Source organism: Limanda limanda, chromosome 23 (assembly GCF_963576545.1).
Source record: "Limanda limanda chromosome 23, fLimLim1.1, whole genome shotgun sequence".
NCBI classification, from domain to species: domain Eukaryota; kingdom Metazoa; phylum Chordata; class Actinopteri; order Pleuronectiformes; family Pleuronectidae; genus Limanda; species Limanda limanda.
In genome coordinates, this window is record NC_083658.1 from 7,888,836 (window position 1) to 7,903,727 (window position 14,892).

General features: G+C 42.9%; 2 protein-coding genes across 2 annotated transcripts; one reads left to right on the forward strand and one right to left on the reverse strand.

Annotated features, from left to right (window-relative positions):
• The first annotated feature begins 1,189 nt into the window (after window positions 1-1,189).
• Window positions 1,190-4,915, forward strand: LOC132996738 (PI-PLC X domain-containing protein 1-like). The gene is made up of 7 exons (XM_061067090.1): window positions 1,190-1,404; window positions 1,518-1,654; window positions 2,265-2,390; window positions 2,470-2,625; window positions 3,288-3,400; window positions 3,638-3,708; window positions 3,984-4,915. Exons 1-7 carry the CDS (start codon window positions 1,263-1,265, stop codon window positions 4,253-4,255), a joined length of 1,017 nt encoding a protein of 338 aa, XP_060923073.1. The 5' UTR covers window positions 1,190-1,262; the 3' UTR covers window positions 4,256-4,915.
• A 317-nt stretch (window positions 4,916-5,232) lies between these two features.
• LOC132996744 (NACHT, LRR and PYD domains-containing protein 3-like) lies at window positions 5,233-13,604 on the reverse strand. The gene is made up of 17 exons (XM_061067098.1): window positions 13,544-13,604; window positions 12,688-12,787; window positions 12,081-12,194; window positions 11,863-11,979; window positions 11,471-11,543; window positions 11,177-11,387; window positions 9,023-10,817; window positions 8,434-8,607; window positions 8,172-8,339; window positions 7,929-8,087; window positions 7,666-7,839; window positions 7,412-7,585; window positions 6,866-7,039; window positions 6,398-6,559; window positions 6,113-6,286; window positions 5,982-6,028; window positions 5,233-5,893 (listed from the first exon to the last, which is right to left on the reverse strand). Exons 2-17 carry the CDS (start codon window positions 12,771-12,773, stop codon window positions 5,364-5,366), a joined length of 4,332 nt encoding a protein of 1,443 aa, XP_060923081.1. The 5' UTR covers window positions 12,774-12,787; window positions 13,544-13,604; the 3' UTR covers window positions 5,233-5,363.
• Window positions 13,605-14,892: the final 1,288 nt, after the last annotated feature.

Sequence of the window (14,892 nt, forward strand, 5' to 3'; positions counted from 1 at the left end):
CAGAGTCTTTCCACAGCAACACATGGGGATAATCTAATAGTGCGACTGCAGTTAATGGGGATCATGTGGAGGAGGGAGGTCAAAGAGCCTCGGCCTCATATGTACATCACACTTATCTTATACAAATATACATTCACATGTACACACATGTTAAAACATCATTCTGTTGATCAATTGAATGATTTCTACTTATTCCTTTAATATTATTGCACTTGGTTAATTCAAATAGAGCCCATAATGGAAAAGAAGTGCAGTTTTTGTATGATTATATATTTATAATAGATTATATAAGACCAAAGACCCAAGTGAACTAAGGCAGCTACAGACTCGAGGATGCAACTCTAGTGGGATAAAATGCATGATTATAAAATATGTCATGAGAGAGAAGGTATTTAGGATGAGGTAACCGTTTCCTAAGAATAACTACTCAAAGTTTCCTGGGAAAATGTTTGTGAATATTGGATTTGGAATTTCGAGAATAGGAAAGTTTTGGTTCACAGAAGTTAACAACATACAACTGGGGACAGTGGAGGATACAAACACTTCCAGGAAATTCTAACATGATTAGAAATTGTTGTTTCCTGCCTTCCTTCCTTATCAGTAATTATTTCTTTCATTGTCTTATTAGATTTTTACAGTGAACTGACTGAAGCCACCCTAAATAAACGGTGTAAATATCACACGCTCTTTTCACATGTGATTTAAAATTGTAACTGCACAAACTGTGGCTAACATAAATAACATAAATACTGATATTATCAACATGGTACTAATTCTTTATTAAAGATCTTTTCATGTTGTATTAATAAAAGTGTGAATGTTATGGTGAGCTGCCTGTAGTTTAATTTGAAATCATTATGAATATTATATGTTTATTGATTAAATTGGCTGAACATTGCCCTCTAGTGGTCGAAGTGATTAGCAACAGGGCAGTGATAACTACAGCATTTTGGATCGAATTTGTGGATTTTCTCTTTTTTTTTGTGAATAGTATATTATGCGCACGTTGTTTATGACGAAATGAAAATAAAACTAACTGTATTGAACTGGATCTAAAGTGTTAACCTCTAACTGGGTTATTTCTAAGTGAATATGGCTTTTATTTTGAAAGCGAAACATTTTTTCTTTATCCGATTTCAATTTTGAAAAACCCGGAAAAGTTGTTGTGATCGACGCTTTGTACCCGGAAGTCTTTGTAAACAAACCCCGAGTATCTCCCGAACAACAGGGAGAGAAGGAGACAGGTCGAGCTCCGCGATGAGATGATAAGGAGGAACATGGAGGAGGAGGAGGAGGAGCAGGAGGAGCAGCAGCAGCAGCAGAAGCTCGCTGGGAACCCGGACTGGATGTCCTCTCTCCCCGCGGAACTGCTGGACGTCCCGCTGTGGAACCTGGCCCTCCCAGGTAAAGCCACCACCAGGGTGGAACTGGGTAAACTGGGATATTTAGCATAAATCACCCTGATTGGTGAACCCACAGATTATAGAGTCACCTTTAAACTGTCCCTTGTCCCCCAGGGAGCCATGACAGCATGTCCTTCTGCCTGGATGTGTCCTCTCCGGTGCTGAGATCAGAGTCCTGTCTCCTCAGAGGGTTCGACAGGCTGTTCCCCTGCTGGACTAGACCCTGTGTGTACCGCTGGGCCACGACACAGGTTAAAGAGCACACACACACGCACACACGCACGCACGCACACGCACACACACATACACGTGTGGTGCTACTGGCCAGATGCAGGGGCAATAATACAAATTAGACTGTATGCATGGCCCAATTCTTTTCAGTTACAAATTGTTCTATTTATTATGTTTCTGACTGCTAGGAGTCATACCCTTTTACTGGAGGAATACAAACATAAGTGATCATAGTAATCAGGAAGTACAATCCCTCATCTTTACACTTAAATCTGTATAAAGGTGATATAACATTTACTGAATGCAAAGCAACTCATTCTGCATTCATATTTTTATCTAATTTTTCTAAATCTCTTAATATTTATGGATACAACTAAAACACATACATACATGTAAGACTCTTATTTTACTTTTCAATTCAAATCATATTAAAGTTGTTCAACTACAAATATGACCCAGCATGCATATAGGGAACAGGAGCTGGAGTTATTCTGCCATTGCCGTTGAGCAAGGTATTGGTTGCACTGGAATTACGGACACATGCAATTATTCAAAGTTTGTTTTTGTTAGTAAACTGTACATCATTTCTGTTTCTACTGTCTCTCGCTCTCTTGCTGCATGTGAGTGTAGCAGTCGGTCCTCAGCGATCAGTGTGACCTCGGTATTCGGTTTTTGGACCTGCGGATCGCAAGGAAGCCAGCGGGAGGCCGAGCACTGTTCTTCGCCCACGGCCTCTACACGCTGCTGGCCGTCACGGTACGAGAACCATACCGAACGCAGTAATCAGAGGCAAGAAACTGCATTCACTGTAATAAGGGTTTCAGTTTGTTCGCAGGAGGCTCTGGACGAACTGGCTGCCTGGCTGGACGCTCATCCCAAAGAGTTCGTGATCGTCTCCTGCTCGCATTTCGATTCGCTGACGGACGGAGATCACGCCCGTCTGGTGGAGAACATCATCACGCTGTTTGGAGATAAACTCTGCTCCTCAAAGGTCAGTGGATTCACAGGGAATATTTCTAATAATAGCTTCATAATTCAAAAGACGTCTGCTGCTTGTCAGATGTGAGAATTTGCTGTTTGACATGATTATGTTTTGGATTGTCGCTCAGACACGTACAGACTCAAAGACTCCACTTTGGGCTCTGGGAACTTTTGATTGGCATTTAAATTGACTTATTGGGTAATTGATAAATGCTAGTTGGTTAGAAAACAGATTTAAACTAATTAGAATGGTACCGAAAGCTAAAATAGTGAACGCAACTCGATTACAAGGCTCAGAGGTTGAGCGTCGTTATTCTGAGAGGACTGTCTCTCCCACAGTTCTTGGAGCTGCTACTTTTGGACAGAATTAAATCTACTGACGTGGAGAAGTTCACGTCTAATACTAATTCAATTTCAATATTTGAGCATAATTAATTTTACCCTTAATTTCTTTGATCACCAAATTTTATATAATTTTTTCAGAGACATTTGTAGCTGCATTGTACGTAGGAAGGGAGTGTTTGTGATATTAGAATACAGTCAATAATTATATTATTGTGTGTGTGTACACTCAGTGGCCGGTTTATTAGGTACCCCTGTTTTAAACAAAAGAATAAATCCTTTTTGGTGAATTTAATTTTACTTTAATTCGATGTGTGTGTATATGTGCAGGAGACCCCCACTCTGCGTTCCTGTTGGTCCAGAGGGCAGCAGGTCATCCTTTCCTATGGAAACCAGCAGGTGGTGCTGCAGCACCCTGAGCTGTGGGATGAAATACCTTACCGGTAACTTGAGTTTCTAAATGTTCTAATTCGACACTGCCTGCATTTTACACCATGTTTCTATTGTTATACATAAACGCAGTATTGGCACACAAGTTAGGCTGCAGCATTTTCCGGGATTAACCCATTTATTTATCACCACACAAACCCCATCTCCCAAATTTCCCTGAAGATTGATAAAATGAAATGAGATCATTAAACATTAACCTGACCGGCCTCATGGTGGCGCTCGGTCTCCAGGTATGCAGACAGCCCAGACCCGAAGAAGGTGATCGCTTTCCTCGAGGACCAGAAGCACAGAAGACGCCCAGGTGAAAATACTCTGTTACAAATAAAAGTCCTCCTTTCAACGTTTCATTTAAGGGAAAGTAGTGAAACCATGTCATAGTTATCTTACTTGCGGTTTGATCTTGACGCAATAACATGTCATTTATACTTCAATATAACATTTGAAGCAAATTTGATGTACTTTAAAGAGAGTTTGATGGTTAAATTCATTTTACTCTCTAAACAGACATCTTGTGGTTTTTTGTTCAATCGACTGAGCCTTTCTTAAATTGTCTTCCTCATCCTTCACTTATTCCAGCCGGTTTTTACGTCAGCGGCCTGAACCTGACCGAAGACGCCCCCTACGTCCTCCTCCATCCCCTCCAAACCATGAGGAAGATGACGATGAAGGGCCTCACGTTGCTGCTGAGCTGGGCGAGCGACCAGCGGCCGGGGCCCGAGGACGGCGGGGTCAACATCGTCTGCTGCGACTTCGTGGACGTCAGTCAGTTCTGCTCGCTGGTGATCGGTCTGAACGACAAGCTGCGTCCCTTCTGCAGGACACAAGGAGACGCCGCTGGCTGTGCCTGAGTTCCAACGTACAAAAATCACCTTTTGGTTTGTTTACACACATACAAAAATGCCTTGTGACTTATACTTGTGAATCTCATTCTGTTTACACTGGAATGTCTTGATCAAGTTTAACATTTATACAAATGTTAATGTATTTAACTGAAACTACTGTAAGACAGCACACTGTAGCGTACAGCACCAAATTTGCTCGATCATGTGAATATGTCCCATTGGATTTGGGTTGTTTCACTCCTTCCTGTCACATTACACAGGATATGTGACTCCTATATTTAAAATGCCCATATTCAGATTTTCTGGTGTTACTGTACGTCCCACTATGCAATAATTCTCAGCAGTTTACACACATCAAAAAAAATGTTTTACGTCTGCAACGGCAATAAGCACATTCCTTATATGCAGCAGTTTTTATTATAACCGGCTGTAATGTCATTTATTATATTGATCCACGGGACAAGATGTTAACAAATGCATCAATAAACATATGCTCACAAATATAGCATTTGAATATATATATATACAATATATATAATGATAATGTGTAATATTATGATGTTTTTTATATCATATTTGTGAGCATGCGTTTATAAAAAGTATTTACTCAGAAACAGTATTGTTGTTTTCCTTGTGCACTTAAATATTTAGCATTCTTTTTTTATGTTTTCTATTTCTAATAGATAGCTATTGTTGTATTGTATTGTACTGCATTGTAATTAAGAGGTTTGGAATATACACTTTCATGCACTATGCAAATAAATGCTTTTAAATATATAGTTATCCGGGATTTTTTCTTTGCAGCTCAGTGTTTGAAAAATGAATCAGTGGCTTCAGTAATGTGAGAAAAGCTTTAAAGTCCCCAAGGGCCAGTCAATAAGAATAATAATAATAAATACAAAATGAAGACAATAAAACAGCAACATCAATACAAAAGTGCATATGTAAAAGTAATGTGATCCCTGTCTGCTGCTACAAAAAGCTTTGCTGTGTTTAATTAATATTTTAACACTTCAGGATAAATAAACTCTTCTTAAAAACTCTAGTTATAAATATATATATATATACACTAATCAAGGTAAATGGAGGCTATTTCAGGAAATTATTGCTTTTTCTAACACAAGGACACTGATGACTCCAATGACAAGAAGCCGAATCCAGGGATGAGCGGCTCAGTGAACGTGCAGTAGAACGTGTACAGGTGGATGAGTGAGTCTGATGTGACGCTGTAGAAGGACAACGCTCCAGTGGGCCAGTCCAGAAACACTCCGACTCTGTTGGAACCCGCCGGGCTATAATCGAGAAGCGGCGTCCTTATGTTATTGTGCCAGGCGTAGGAACCTTTATCAGTCAACTCCAAACTCCAGGACTTCTCGTTCCACCCGAGCCTGCTGCCGTCACGGGCTCCTCTCCGCCTGAGTCCTCTGTAAGTCACTCCGATGTCAACGCCCGCCTCCCAGTCCACCTCCCAGTAGCAGCGACCGGCCAGTCCGGCCGTGCACAGCAGCTGGTAGCACCAGTCGAATCTGTCCGGGTGATCGAGATACGGCTGCTTCTCGATCGCCAGCATCACTTTCCTGTTGTTCTCAGCCAGGAGGACGTTTTTGTGTGCTGTGTTTGGGTCCAACGTCAGCTCACAGACATCTGATGGTGAGAAATAAACAAATGTAGAAGCAAATCTGCAGGTTGTACATGATGGATGCCACATTAATGAATTAAATATTACACTTACACTTATGCAGACCGGATTTCAAGTACTGAACACCACCATGATCCACACTGGAAGACATCATAAAGTCAGATCCTCATATAAAGACAATAAATTTAATTTATTTTACCTTCCTATACTTTCCCCCTCTATACCTGAGTGTGTCCAGCCTCCTCCCTCGACCCTCCTGTGCAGCAGAGAGCTGCTTCACTCCCGACTCTCCCAGATGGTTGTGGCTCAGGTCCAGCTCTCTCAGCTGGGACGGGTTGGACCTCAGAGCCGACGCCAACGAAGTGCAGCCGTCCTCTGTGATCAAGCAGCCAGACAACCTGCAGGAATACAAGGCAACACGTGTGTGATGTGTGGGCGTGTGTTGAGGCGTGGTCCTTGCTGGTGAATGATTTGCAATATGAGGACAAGCAGAAGTGAGTGTCGCTCACCTGAATGTTTCCAGTCGGCACTTTTCCCTCCTCAGTGCAGCGCAGAGCACTTTGACTCCTGCGTCCTGCAGGTCGTTGTTGCTGAGGTCAAGATCTCTCAGACTGATTAGAACTGATGACACGTCCTGACAGCATTTTGCTGTGAGACTTGTTTGACTCAACCTAAAAAATTCAAACATTTACATTTATATTTTTGCTTTTTTAGGGACAGTGAAAACAAAAACGAGTGAGCACTCCAGTAACTTGATATTTAAAGCATCATAACAACTATCATGTTGCAGACAAAAGTAAAAGCACTGGAAAATGTTTCTTATTTAATATACAATTTTAATTATCCGCTCTCTAATTTTACACATCCAATGTATAACCTCTACACCCTACAACAGTAATTAAAGGAAGTGTTTCAATTTCTGCACAAGTTTAAAACAAACAAGCATAGTAGAACTGTTCGTTGGATTGAGATCTCACCTGAGAGTTTCCAGTGCACATCCTGGATTCTTCAGTCCAGCAGACAACAGTTTAACTCCTGCGTCCTGCAGGTGGTTGTTGTGAAGGTCCAGATCTTTCAGATTTGAAGAGCGGGAGCCGAGCACCGAGGCCAGAGCTTCGCAGCTCCTCCCTGACAACCTACAGCCACTGAGCCTGAGGGATTTCAACCAGTCAACTCCCTTAGTTAAACTAAAATGAACTTCAACCTGACTGGATTTTGAATTAGAAAGTTGCATCAAATTGAGTCAGGAGGAAGCGAGAGCAAATGATTGTAGAAAGTGCGACCCGCAGAAGCAAATAGGAAGTAGATATAATTTCCTTTTTTTTTAATATTTCCCCCCGGAAATTCTAGTTTGGATAAGAGTCAGGAGCGATGAAGGAAACTCAAATGCGATGTTGAAAAACATGAGTATTCTATAAATACATGGCTACAATAAATTAAATTGAGACAGACCAAGAGAGCAAACACATTAGGGCGAAGGTTTGGGGCAAAATATGCCCTTTGTGAGAAGGTAAAACTCTGACCTGAGACTTGTCAGCGAGCAGCGTGGACTCTGCAGTCCTGCAGACAGCGCCTCCACTCCTGAGTCCATCAGGAGGTTGTTACCGACGTCCAGCTCATTCAGACTGGACGACTGGGAGCTGAGGGCTGATGAGACGTGAAGGCAGCATCTCTCCGTGAGGTTGGTTTGATTTAATCTGACAAAAGAGACGGGAAACATTAAGCTTTGTATTGTATTTAAAGTGTGCAAAATATGAGATGTTTTATGCCACCTAACCTGAGAGTTTGGAGTGCACAGTGTGGACTCGCCAGTCCCACAGACAGCAGTTCTACTCCTGAATCCTGCAGGTGGTTGTTACTAAGGTCCAGGCTCTTCAGACTGGACGACTCAGAGCTGAAAACTGTCGAGAACTCCTGACAGCATTTTTCTGTCAGTCCAGTTCGAATCAACCTGATGAAATGAGGAGACGTTTTCTTTATGCATGAAGTTATTCTAGGGTTTTGCCATTTGTCACCAACATGCACGTGTGATAATCATACCTCAGAGTTTCCAGACCATGAAGCTGACTCTGCAGCAAGAGCGCCACTCCTGAATCCTGCAAATCATTGTTACTCAGGTCCAGTTCTCTCAGAGTCCAGGGGCTGAGACCTGACACCAGAAACTCACAGCTTCTCTCTGACAGCTTACAGCCAACTAGCCTGAAACAGAACTTCACAGTCAGTTCTGTTTTCTGTAAATACATTTAAATGTCACTGTTGCCACAAAACTTGATTCCTCCCGACCTGAGTGTTTCCAGTAAAGAGTGCGGATTCTGCAGGGCAGCAGAAAGCAGCTTCACTCCCGAGTCCTGCAGGTCGTTGTAGCTCAAGTCAAGGTCTCGGAGAGAAGAGGAGCTGAGAACAGATGAAAACCCCTGACAGCAATTCTCAGTGAGGTTGTTTTGGTTCAACCTGGGGAAATGAACGTTATGTCAGAGGTCAGTAGAAGAAGATGGGACTGCCTAACGTCCAATGATTTAATCAAGTCAATGCATAAAACTCCAACCTCAGCTTTTTCAGCCGACACCGTGGATCCTCCAGTCCGGCAGCGAGAAGCTTCACCCCCGAGTCCTTCAGGTCGTTGTTGGTCAGATCGAGCTCCCTCAGATTGGAAGAGTGGGAGCTGAGAACTGAGGCCAGACCTTCGCCGCTTTTCTCTGACAGGTTACAGCCACTTAGCCTGAGGAACATAAAACATTATAGATCTTCTAATCTGCACAAAGGAGAAATGTTGATTATCATTTTGCAGTCAGCATCTCCTGCATGAAATTGTGTCCTTCCCTTTTATTTGAAAGGACTTGAATCATTTCAGTCCACCGGCATGTCAATAATTTTTGATTTGGGGTCAAATGCCTCAAGAGCTATGCCATGAAATTTAGTAAATGCATTCATGTTCCCCTCAGGACGATATCCAGTAACTTTAGTGCTGCCCTGACCTGGTGCCACGATTAAACCTTTTATTTGGTGCATTACTGTGGTTTAAGCCCAAATACTTGCAAAATTTCCCATTAATTCCCGATCAATCTCAGCCGAGATTAATCCAGGATTTACACATTCATGTTTTAAACGCGTCCAATGATTTTCTGTGCACTCACAGAGACTTGTTGGAGGCTTTGACCACGGGCAGCAGCCTCAGGAGACCCTCCTCTGAGGCGGAGTACACCCTCAGGTCGAACACGTCGATCTCCTCCGCTGACGACAGCAGGATGAAGACCAGAGCGGACCACTGAGCCGGAGAGAGGTCAGCGGTGGCGAGGGCGCCTGAACTCACGTACTGCTGGATCTCCTCCACCAGGGAGCGGTCGTTCAGCTCGTTCAGGCAGTGGAACAGATTGATGCTCCTCTCTGGGGATAGGTTCCTCCTGATCATGCTCTTGATGTACTCGACTGTTTCCTTATTGGAGCGCGGGCTGTATCCCGTCTGTGTCATCAGCCCCCCGAGGAGAACCTGATTTGTCTGCTGTGAAAGGCCCAGGAGGAAGCGGAGGAACAAATCCAGGTGGCCATTTGGACTCTGTAAGGCCTCGTCTACGGCGATTTGGAAGAGATATGACAGCTTGGATTTGTCCTTTAACAGCTTAGACCACCAGGTTTTCGTTTGAGACAGCGGATTGACGCCAGAGTTGATGAAAGTGAGGAAGACGTAAAGGGCAGCGAGAAACTCCTGAATGCTCAGGTGAACAAAACAGTACACCGTGTGCTCAGAGAGCCCCCTCTCCTCTTTGAAGATCTGCGTGAACAATCCTGAGTACACGGAGGCCGCTGTGATGTCGATGCCGCTCTCCTTCAAATCTGACTCATAGAAAATCAGGTTTCCTTTCTGTAGCTGCTCAAAAGCCAGTTTCCCCAGAGTCAAAACCATCTCCCTGCTCCCTGGATTCCAGTGGGGATCTTCACCGGCTCCTACACCATACTTGACGCTCCACAGTTTGGCTTGGACCACCAGGAAGTGGATGTACATCTCTGTCAGGGTCTTGGGCAGGTCTTTGCCCTCGCTGGTCCTCAGCACGTCCTCCAGGACGGTAGCGGTGATCCAGCAGAAGACGGGGATGTGGCACATGATGTGGAGGCTCCTTGACGTCTTGATGTGGGAGATGGTCGAGCTGGCCTGCTCCTCATCCCTGAATCTCCTCCTGAAGTACTCCTCCTTCTGTGGGTCGGTGAACCCTCTCACCTCTGTCACCATGTCAACGCACTCGGGAGGGATCTGATTGGCCGCGGCAGGTCGCGTGGTTATCCACAGACGAGCGGAAGGAAGCAGATCCCCCCTGATGAGGTTTGTCAGCAAGACGTCCACTGAGGTGGACTCTGTGACATCAGTCAGGATCTCGGCGTTGGCGAAATCCAGAAGCAACCGACACTCGTCCAGTCCGTCGAAGATGAACACGACCTGGAATCTGTCAAAGCCGCAGACTCCGGCATCTTTAGTCTCACCAAAGAAACGGTGAACGAGTTTCACCAAGCTGTATTTTTGACCTTTTAGCAAATTCAGCTCTCGGAAAGTGAAGGGAAACATGAAGTGAATGTCCTGATTGGTTTTGCCCTCCGCCCAGTCCAGGGTGAACTTCTGTGTCAGGACGGTTTTCCCGATACCTGCGACTCCCTTGGTCATCACCGTCCGGCAGGGCCGAGCTTTTCCTGGCAACGTTTGGAAGATCTCCTCACATCTGATCGTCGTCTCGGGTCTTGCGTGTTTCCTGGAGGCCATTTCAATCTGTCTGACCTCGTGTTCGTCGTTGACCTCTCCGGTGCCTCCCTCCGTGATGTGGAGCTCTGTGTAGATCTCGTTCAGAAGGGTGGGCTTCTCCGTTTTATCATTCCCCTCAAACAAACACTGGTACTTCTGCTTTAAACTGGATTTGAGTTTAGTCTGGCACGTGGCAGGAGAATCTGCACAAATAGAAAAAAAACAAGAGGAAGTGCTGGTACATCAAACAACAACTGCAGCTAAAAGAAATGACAGAAGGAGTAGTCAAGTTGCATTTCAAGAAATCAGCTTAAGAGAGAAACGTGAATCTATGCACATTTCTATCCACTTCGATTATGAAAACCAAAAACACAAGAGCAAAGGAGTACTGAATGGATTCAACAGCTTCTGACATTAACTTTAGTTGTTGGCTTGTTCAGATCCTCATGTCAGCTGCTCAAGATACAATTTATACAGACACCTACTAAGAAGTTTATCCATTTTCAGCAGTTTGAATCTGTAAACCACTTTCATTTGCCCTCGCCCTGATCAACAGTCTTACTTCTGTGCAGAGACTCAGCCAGCCCCTCCTGCTTCATCCTCCTCAGGAAGAGCAGGACGATTTTCTGACACGCCTCTCTGCCGCTCCTCATATCCTCGTCTTCCTCCCCCCCGCACATCATCCCCCCGTCACCCGGACACCCGGGTGTTAAAATCCTCTGCATCCTCTTCAGCTCGTTCTTCATAAATACAACAATGTTGTTCTCGAGCCGCTTAGAGACAAGGATACACAAACCAATGTGTAAGAAATTATAATGAGTAATAAGAGAATAATCTAAATGTGCTTTGTACTCACCATAAATAAGCAGTCCAAGTCTTCTTGATGTTCCAGGTCACACTGATCATTGCAAACTTTCTTCTGTTGTTGTCTGGAGAGGACAACACATACAAAATATGATTTTCATACTGGTTACCACTTGTTGATTTATTTATTCTTCCGGCAAATGTGTCTATAAATCACTATTGCCACTGGTTTTTCCTCATTTTGTATTTCATAAAACTGAATATATTAAAATTTTGCACAGATTTGAGGAGAATAAAATCTCTAGTGATATATAATCTACATGTTTAAGGCAGGATCAATTTCCGAGATCAATATAAGAACAAGGGGTTATATAAGTGCTTCAAAATAAACTGTGCAGTTCTTATTCCTGATGCATGTATTGTGCTTTGTTGATAGAGACTTACTCTGTATCAGGAGAGTGTATTTGAAAAGTAAGAGGTATCTCCATTGACATGTTGCTCCTCATGGACACATAGTTGGGCTCGGCAGGAGACTCTGCTCTCTGCTGCTGATGATCTGGTCTTTAACGTAACACACAGACACACACACACTTTTACTCTTCACTATAAAGATGATGAACATATTCTCAGGTGAAGAATGCTAACACAGTGTGTTGTCTTACTCTGTCCCAGAAGACTGTCTTTTAAAAGTAAGAGGTAGCTTCATCGAAGCGCTGCTCTTTATGGACATACAGCTGGGGGCGGGGGAGGCCGCTCGCTTCCTCTGCTTCCCCGAGCTTCAACAAGACAGAGTTTTTTTTAACACTTAATAATCTCGTGAACACACAGAACAGGAAGGGTATGACATGCAATATGCCTACTATGGGTCCTGAGATGGAAAAAATGTTGGTTTAAAAAAATAACTGATGATTTTCCCGTTTTCTGGACTTCCCCTTGAAGCTTTCAATGAAAAAGGGGAAAGAAATTATTTTAGGAGGTGTTTTGTCATATAAAAAACCCCCCAGAAAAATGCACAAGTCACGATGAACACTTCTGCAGAAACACTCAGAATGAGGATGTGATCACAATGTGAAATACCACAAAAAAAAGGTTTACAGCCATATCCCACATAGCAATATTGTGGCCCAAAGCTGACCCATATTTTCTTGGGGTGCTACTTGGGTCATATTCACCATTAACCACATGGGGCCAGTTACGGTCCACATCCAGATTACACTTAGTTTAGAGCACAACATTTATTTCTGTGATGAGTGTGTTGGTGCTCCTCACCTCTGAGCTTGGGTCCGGTCAAGTCCCCCACATGGAGAGGTTCTGGAGGGGAGGGTTCCCCCATCGACGCCCTCAGGCTGATCCATAATGAAGCATAAACCTTTACAGAAATAACAAAAAGTTAAAGTAACATGGAAAACACAGCAGCAGCCAATGATGGTAATGGTGCAGGTAGCTATCGTACCAAAAAATTGCATAACATTTTGTATCAAATTTGTTATTGTTTTAAAGATGCATTCTGATCCCCAAAATAACTGCATTGTAAAATTCAAGGTTAAATCAAAGGAAACATTATAGAACTTTGACGTAATGTATATATATATATATATATATATGACAGTCTAAGATGAAAGAACATCAGTTTTGACACTCAATTTGCTGAGACAACAAGCAGACACTTTCTGTCGTTGCTCTAGACAACTTTCTTTTTCTGTTCCAGTTCTCGGCGAGGAACTGTTTGAAACGCACACACATTTCTCTTCTCATGCAAATATACAAGAAAAAGCAAAACACCTGAACTGCAAATTCCTTCTGTTTGTATTTGCTTTGTTTGTTTCGTTCCACATCTTTTCTTTTTTTTTTCAAACTTGCTTTTAACATAAAATGTAATAATACTGTACTTTGGCAGAGCACAAACATTACTTTGCCATTATTTATTTACACCCTGTGCCACTCATATTCAGCTGTTTTGAATGCAGGATGTTTATACATTTAATGAAGTATAGACTTAAGTATAATTATTAATATAACATATAAATGACATGAAAAAACAATTCAGACAACCCCTAAAGAACCCTGTTCAGGACTGACCACTAACACACACAATAAGAAGAAGAGAAAATGTTGGTTACTGTACCTTGGTCAGGGGGGGTACAGTCAACAGGAGTGAAACTAACCACCAACTTTCCCAATGAGAATTCAGCCACAAAGGAGTCAAACAGAGAGAACAGGCGCAGGCAGGTTCAGGTTGAGTCCCCTGGGCATGACATCACTGATCCTCAGACTCACAAGCACCTGGCACCTTCCAGGGACACACCCAGGTGATTTGAGTCCTGCTGCAGACTGACAATGGCAATTGAAGGAGGGAAGGAAGAAAGGGAGGGAGGGAGGGAGAGAGAGAGAGAGAGCGTGTCTTTGCCCTGAGTTCAGGCTGCAGGCGTCTTCCAGGGTGGAGTCCAGGCCCTGAGGTCCAGGCAGAATGGTGTTTTATGCCTTTAAATGACATACGCGTGTCTCAGATAAAAGCATTGATAATAATCCTTCCGTTTGAAGTGAGATTAGTGAGTAGAGCTCTGCAGGAATGCATAACTGAGGGCAAAGAAATACGCACAATACAAAGGAGGCTGTGCGACTCAGTAGAAAACTTAGTTTCACTTTGACAAGTGGAAAAAAACACATGAAGCCTGAGGCCAGCCCCCCTCACACTGAGAAACTCCTCCTTTCATTCCATCTCCTTCTCCCTTATCTGTGTTTGTCCCAAGAGGATTTGGCCCCTCATCATTTCGGTGACCCCTGACCTTTTTCCTCTAGGGTCCTGTCAGGAAATTAAATTTAAATGTCCCTTGATTCACTTTACTTACCGAATTTAAGTAAATGAAATAAAATGGGATTTGTACCAGAGGCAGATTACTATGCTTCCATTTATGTTAGTTATTGTGACTAAATTAAGATATTTTGACATCTAGGCATCATATCCTTTATCAGGTTTTTGGTTTTTCAGATTTGCCTTTTGGATTTAGAACCAGTACTTCCTTTATTTAATGATTCCTCTTTCACGACCACATGAGAAAGGTTCCACTGCAGCCACAAAAATATAAAAAAACATTCCAAAAGAATATAAAATTGCAGTTATTAAATTTTTTATAGTACATGAAGGTATTCCTGATGGATTTTGATGAACGATGCTGTTTGTTCAAAGGTGTTAAACATATTTAGAATAAAAAAATGACAGAAATCATGGTTATTAAAAGTGAAATTATCAACATAAACTCCATTGGCTGATCAATAAAATACTATTAAGGACAAGAAATTGTATTCCTTAGGATATTTGGATCAAATCCCTAACACAACAATTCGCAGCAGACATGTTGCAATTCAAGACATGTTTATCTTGAGCACTAACAACTCAACCCAGGAGAAAACTGCTCTCTACCCTAAGGAAAAAATAGACACAGCCATGGAAACAGGCGTCCAATGATAATAATG

Excerpts from the sequence above, each read along its gene's own strand:
- LOC132996738 (XM_061067090.1), top strand. The coding sequence starts at position 1,263 with ATGATAAGGAGGAACATGGAGGAGGAGGAGGAGGAGCAGGAGGAGCAG. Across the intron at positions 2,391-2,469 it reads ACACGCTGCTGGCCGTCACG|GAGGCTCTGGACGAACTGGC; the intron begins GTACGAGAACCA and ends GTTTGTTCGCAG. Across the intron at positions 3,709-3,983 it reads GAAGCACAGAAGACGCCCAG|CCGGTTTTTACGTCAGCGGC; the intron begins GTGAAAATACTC and ends CACTTATTCCAG.
- LOC132996744 (XM_061067098.1), bottom strand. The coding sequence starts at position 12,773 with ATGGATCAGCCTGAGGGCGTCGATGGGGGAACCCTCCCCTCCAGAACC. Across the intron at positions 10,818-11,176 it reads GGCTGAGTCTCTGCACAGAA|ATTCTCCTGCCACGTGCCAG; the intron begins GTAAGACTGTTG and ends CTATTTGTGCAG. Across the intron at positions 8,340-8,433 it reads TGTCGGCTGAAAAAGCTGAG|GTTGAACCAAAACAACCTCA; the intron begins GTTGGAGTTTTA and ends TCATTTCCCCAG.